The 6,545-nt window shown below is 38.7% G+C and overlaps 1 protein-coding gene across 1 annotated transcript in view; it reads left to right on the forward strand.

Moving 5' to 3' along the window:
* The first annotated feature begins 532 nt into the window (after positions 1-532).
* The window catches only part of LOC307261917 (exocyst complex component 3), a 7,522-nt gene continuing 1,509 nt past the window's right edge, over positions 533-6,545 (forward strand). The window contains exons 1-10 of the mRNA XM_080042599.1: positions 533-648; positions 958-1,423; positions 2,114-2,231; positions 2,574-2,678; positions 2,802-2,902; positions 3,069-3,170; positions 3,756-3,882; positions 4,693-4,797; positions 5,251-5,406; positions 5,856-5,977. Coding sequence (XP_079898725.1) covers positions 636-648; positions 958-1,423; positions 2,114-2,231; positions 2,574-2,678; positions 2,802-2,902; positions 3,069-3,170; positions 3,756-3,882; positions 4,693-4,797; positions 5,251-5,406; positions 5,856-5,977 — 1,415 coding nt within the window. The 5' untranslated portion in view covers positions 533-635. The remainder of the gene's footprint in view (positions 649-957; positions 1,424-2,113; positions 2,232-2,573; positions 2,679-2,801; positions 2,903-3,068; positions 3,171-3,755; positions 3,883-4,692; positions 4,798-5,250; positions 5,407-5,855; positions 5,978-6,545) is intronic.

Genomic DNA, 6,545 nt, shown 5'->3' on the forward strand with positions numbered 1-6,545 from the left:
CCTGGAATACAAAGTGGGGCTACTTTAAGGCCTCTGTGGGCCCTGTTCATACAGAGTAACAGTCAAACCACTGTAATCAAGGGTTGGGAAAAAAATCCAATTTTGCCTTCCCCAAATTCCACATGATAAAGTATTATATTATCTATGTTATTGCTTATGATCTATGAGAGCAGTTACAGTAGAAAGCCACCATTACAATATTCTTCTGTGTTCTTAAATCAAAGTTGGATTCTGAACGGGTTAAAAGTTTTACAAATTTGTCAATCCCATATTCTGCCAGATCAAACTATGTCTTGCTCTCTGTGGGATTTCCCTCTTTGTTGGGTTGTCATTGGCCAGTTGTATAACTCATATGTATTAATTTGTGATTGGCCTCTCCTAGTAAACTAACCGGTTATTTGACTTTCGTTAGACGAAGTGCAAACTCTTGCTTGGCATTCACACACATTGGGAGTGTCTGGCATAATGTTGCGAAGGCTAGATAGGTGTATATGCAACTGTATGTCAGGGGAAAACCAGACTTACCTTTGAAGACCTGTCCGGAGTTATAGTAAAAGTCGGTGGACTGAAAAAGGCATAGGCTACTATTTAAAGACACAGTAATATCAATTGAATCATTTTTATTTTGCATCGAGATGAATCGATCAGGTAAAGTAAACACATTATGAATGTATCATGACCTCAGTGTTGTTTACTTTACAACTATTTTTCATCCACAAACACAATTTAAATTGAGCATTAGTACAATGTATTGCTTATATAAATGGGGGACATAAATGGGTTGTGGTTACAAAATTACTATTTTAGAAGCATTTTTATTTTATTTTATGTATGCACAAAATAGGTCTACAAACAACCTTGAACCTCGATTTGTGACATGCATGTAGTATCTCTTTGTATTTAAGTTACATTTGAAGTGACCAACCCATAACATCTTAAATATTGACTCTTTTACAGGATACAACCAGGCCAGCGCTAGGTCTGAAAGCCCCTTGTCTCAAAACACTCAAGAAGAGCAAAATTTGCAACATGAGAAATCGATCACCCTGAAAGAACTGGCTGAATTTCTAGAAGTTACTGATGAAGCCATAACTCCAGAGGATGGCTCTTGTTGCTCAGTGAAATCTGACCAGCAGAAAATCACTCGCTCCATTCGGGGATCTGTGTCCAAGAAATTCCCAAATCCACCGGCGGAATTGAACAAGGATCTTCAAATACACCTTCAGAATGTGCAGGAAACTATCTACTCCGAGCTTCTGAAGCTGCGTCCAGTGTTGGAGTCTATGGGACAGTTTAAATGTCTGGTCGATTGCTACCATCGCCGCACGTTTGATCACCTCAATGATCTACTACAGGACGTCAGACTCAGCTCCGTCAAGAATTCATTCGTGCTGATGAAGTGGGTCCTACATTCATATCTGAGGTACGTTCATTTTCTATTGTCTGTCCTTGCGTCTGTCCGTACATATTTCAATGAATAAATATTATTATATTTCAATGAATAATTGAAATTTCCCAAACTTTAGCCCAAAGGCTTAAAGATACAGTGCGTAACTTTTGCATATAAATGAATTTCGGTTACATTCTAGCCATAGTCAAACGAGTTGACACAAAGTTGATAAAGCCTATCAGCTCCACAAAACTCTCTCTGTAGTTCTCAGTATGGCAGCGTTTACAAACTGGTGTCGCCCCCCTCCCTGACACTGGTGCAGGAGCTCAAGAAGAGCCCAAGAAATGTTTCAGTTGTTGATTCTACTGCTATGAAAAAACCTGGACGTGCAGCAGAAGTTATAAAATCCATGTGCAACCAATCATTGAATGCTTTACCTCATGTAGATGCACCGACAATGTTGTTGTTATTACGCCAAATTCCTCATTAGGGCTGAAGTTACGCACTACAGCTTTAATAAGCTCTCTGGGCGCCTTGACACCATTTCTACCTTTGAAAATAAATCTTTCCGGAGCTGTTTTGGATTTCCTAGCAAGGCAAACTTGGAAAGCTAAGAATAACTAACCTAGCTCGTCCTGGGGTGGGCTCTTATTACCTGTAGTAGAATAAAAGATACTGAAGTGAACATGTTCTAATGTTGGTATCTTGTGGTACTTTCTCCAGTCAGGACCTGCTTTGTCACCCAGACCTTCAAGAAATGGATCTTCTGAAGAAAGTGGACCTCCTACTGTTCACAGACTGGGTGGCAAAAGCAAAAGACAAACTGCTTGAAAATGTGCAGGTAAGAATACTAACTATGGGGTTGTGTATGCCCCTGTAAAGCACTTTGAATGGCCTTGTGTCTGAATTGTGCCATATAAATAAACTTGCCTTGCCTTGCCTTGCATACTGTAAGTCAGGCTTTTCAGGGAAATCTGTTGGTGGGACAGTGTCTTTTAGTGGATGACCACAAGGTGTCACAAAAGTCCCACATTTTCAAACCTTATTCCTTGTGGTATTGTTGAACTGTTCTGTACCCAATCTAACTGATATGAATAGACACAATAATATAAACATCTGTCAACTAGGGTTGCTACTCCTGGGAAAATCACAAATGTCTTTTTCTGTTTGTTTTTATCCACAGACAGAGATCCGCCAGTCGCTGGAGAAAATCCTGCAGAATGAGAGAAACCAGAGAGGTTTTGATCGTGAGGAAGATTGTGTTCAACTCTATGTGGACACTAGTCAGGTACTTACTGACTTAGAACTTACTTTTCATTTTGTCTGTCTGTCTGTCTGTCTGTCTGTCTGTCTGTCTGTCTGTCTGTCTGTCTATAATGATTTTCCTTTTTTGCTGTTGTTTCTCTTAAAGTGCATTGATGCCATGCCCAAAGTAGCTCAGACCATCAGCTCAAAACTGTCTGATCACGTCCGGGAGGTTTGTTTCCAAGAGCTACTGGAATTTCTGGGAAGGTAAGAGTTTATTTTCATTCTAAAGAATCAAGTATTTAATCTTGGCAAATGTACAACCAGACTCTATATATAATAGAATAACTTTAATTGTGCATTAAAATCACCTTGTTGTAATGAAATGAAGAGCTCACTTTTCTGCATTAATCCTTACGTCTTTGGTTTGTAGGTACAACGATGAACAAACTAAGATTCTTGAAAGTGAAGCGAAAAAAGACAAACCAGAAACCAAACACTTCCTCAAGACTTTGAACACCTGCAAACAACTCAAGTGAGTATTTGAACACGTCTGTCTCTTTGCCAAACATTAAGTCAGTTCAGTGCAAATGTGTTACTGTTCCTTGAGACCTATTTGGTTTGCTAATAAGGTTTATAACGAAATCTACACTATGTAAAAAAGCCAATGCAATATAGTAAAATGAAGTCATTAAAGGTGTAATGTAGTTTCAGGGGTTTGTTGACATTTTCAGAGCCTGCGGTTATTTTACAATACATATTTCTCTAAATGATATTCTAGAATCGAATAATTTTATCCTCATAAATCAAAACTAAATTATTTTGCAGAACCTGGAACAAAAGATAAGACTAAAATGTGTTTGTAAACCAAACTGTGGGCCATGCTGCTGTAAAGAACAAACTTCTAACTTCAGACAGTGTTCCAGGGATCGAATTATTATTATTATACCAGTTATGAGAATATACCTTAGGAAATGTTCACTTGTCTGACACACCCAAAGTTACATAGTGCACCTTTAACGTTAGGATGTACATAGTTAATAGGCTCGGTGTACTGCAGTAAAATAAATACATTTATGAGAACTTTCGAGTCTTATATGTTTACAATATTTCTTCACAGGCAGCATGTCCAGACCAGTGGTAAAGGCGTCTCAACGTTACTTTTCCAGGAAACTGTAGGAATGCTTGAAGACATGGAGGCGTTTACTCTAAATCTTCTGATGGGGATTGTGACTGACACTGCAGAGGTAGCTGCTGTTGAACTGAATTAATCACAATTCTTGCCATTTACTTTACTGTTACAGTTAATGATTTGATATTGCTTTACTCAAAGAATTGATTTCAAAATACTGATGTTGGTTTATAAAGCACTAAATGGTTTAGGGCCAAAATACATTACTGATATGCTGATACGTTATGAACCGTCCAGAGCCCTTAGGTCGTCTGGGACAGGTCTACTTACAGTCCCTAGAGTTAGGACTAAACAAGGAGAAGCAGCTTTTAGTTATTATGCACCAAAAATCTGGAACAAACTCCCAGAAAACTTGAGGTCTGCTACAACTCTCAGTTCTTTTAAATCGAGTCTGAAGACTTTTTTGTTTCCATTTTAACCTGCAATTTTTATTTTATTTGCTTCTTTTATTCGCGTTTAAATGTTTTATAATGTGTTTTATGTATTATAATCTTGCCCCTGTAAAGCACTTTGAGTGGCCTTGTGTCTGAATTGTGCTATATAAATAAACTTGCCTTGCCTTGCCTTGCCTTATGAAGAGATTTCTATTGTGCATGCCAGTTAAAGGTGGAGTCAGTGATTCTGGAGAATGGTTGAAGTCAAAATAACTTTTGGTGAAAATCAGTGAATATCTCCAGGCGCACACAGTCCAGACAGGTAGCGGATCATGTGTCGATATTCACTGATTTTGACAACAAGCGTTCTCCAGAATCGCTGACTCCACCTTTAATTCTTTAGCTTGGCAATCGCACATTTTACAAAATAAGATACGCCATTTGTCATATGCATTTTAATGTTTTATTAAATTACAATTTCTCTCCCACAGTTCCATCTGAAGAAAAACTTCAAAAAGGAGAACAAGGAATTCTCTCTCTTGATTCTCGCAGTGAAGGAGTATTTCCCCGTGAAGTTCTGTCAGAATATACAAGAGGTACTTTCAATATGATAAAACTTTAAACATACGTTACTACAAACAGGAATAAAAGATGTGACAAGAAAGTCCACAGAAGTTCACTTTTTTTAAAAAACTCAAATCATTAATCAAGTCCATTTGACAGATTTATTTGAGGCCCAGTTTCAATGTCGCCATTCGGAGCGCTGTATTATTTAAATTTTCACAATTATTCCTACAATTGGGCTTCTTATATATACACAATATAGACAATATATTTGTCAGTTTTTCCATTAATGATATTGAATCAATAATCAAAAGTTACGCACGATAGCTTTAAGACAGCAAAGTTTGTCAAAAAAGAAAATAAATTCATTGCAGCTTTTGTTTTCCATAGGTTTTTGTTGTCCTCTAAACTAAACAGTGTCTGTCTGTCTGTCTGTCTGTCTGTCTGTCTGTCTGTCTGTCTGTCTGTCTGTCTGTGTCTCTTAGGCAGTGATAGATGAGGCCTATAAGCACATCGTTCACATTTACCTCAAACATCTGATCCGTCGCAGCCGCAGCAAACTGGAGCAGAGCTGGAGTCATGATGTCGGGCAAACAGTCGCTGATGACGCAGAGCATCTTCACAGCACCATCAAAGACATGGTGAGATTTGGTATTTAATCAAACTCTCTGCTTGTTTTTGTGGTTAGAGCGCCCCCCCCCCCCTCCCCCCCCCCCCCAATAGAGGCTCAGTCCTCTTCACAGCAGACCCGGGTTTGAATCCAGCCCATGGTCGTTCTCTAATCTCTACATGTCTTTTCTCTCGCTGCACCATTTCATCTCTGTCTCTCCAAACTGTCTAATAAAATGCAGAAAAATTATCTTAACAAAAAACAAAAAAAATCTAAATCAACTCATGTATTTTACCTATGTGTTGTGTGTGTGTGTGTGTGTGTGTGTGTGTGTGTGTGTGTGTGTGTGTGTGTGTGTGTGTGTGTGTGTGTGTGTGTGTGTGTGTGTGTGTGTGTGTGTGTGTCTGTGTGTGTGTGTGTGTGTGTGTGTGTGTGTGTGTGTGTGTGTGTGTGTGTGTGTGTGTGTGTGTGTTGTGTCAGGCCCCTGGTGTGCAGCAGTGGAACCTCATGTTGCAGATCATTCCAGAGCTGCTGGAGGACAAAGAAATCAACTCTGTGAAGATGACTGTTGGAAAGATGCAAGAAGAATGTCCTACATGGAGGTAAACCATCCTGAAGACGGATGTTTATATAGATAGATAGATAGATAGATAGATAGATAGATAGATAGATAGATAGATAGATAGATAGATAGATAGATAGATAGATAGATAGATTATAGATAGATTTTTGCTCTGTGATGGATAGATGGATGGATGGATGGATGGATGGATGGATGGATGGATAGATAGATAGATAGATAGATAGATAGATAGATAGATAGATAGATAGATAGATAGATAGATAGATAGATAGATAGATAGATAGATAGATAGATAGATAGATAGATAGATAGATAGATAGATAGATAGATAGATAAATCCTCTCGTCTCTCTTTAACTTACTTCCTTAACAAATGCACGAGCCACGAGCACACGTTAGCCAAGATCTTTAGGACAGCAGGCGCAGGTGTTGTAAAAAGACTTCTGCTTTTGACCAAATAGGGCGCTAGAATCAACAAAAACTGAAAGGTCTTCGTAGCCTCTTTAAAATGTTCATATTGACTCTTAGTAAAGCACCTAGTGGCCATTAGGCAAGGCAAGGCAAGGCAAGGCAAGGCAAGGCAAGGCA

This window comes from Ammodytes marinus, assembly GCF_949987685.1.
Source record: "Ammodytes marinus genome assembly, chromosome: 15".
NCBI lineage: Eukaryota > Metazoa > Chordata > Actinopteri > Uranoscopiformes > Ammodytidae > Ammodytes > Ammodytes marinus.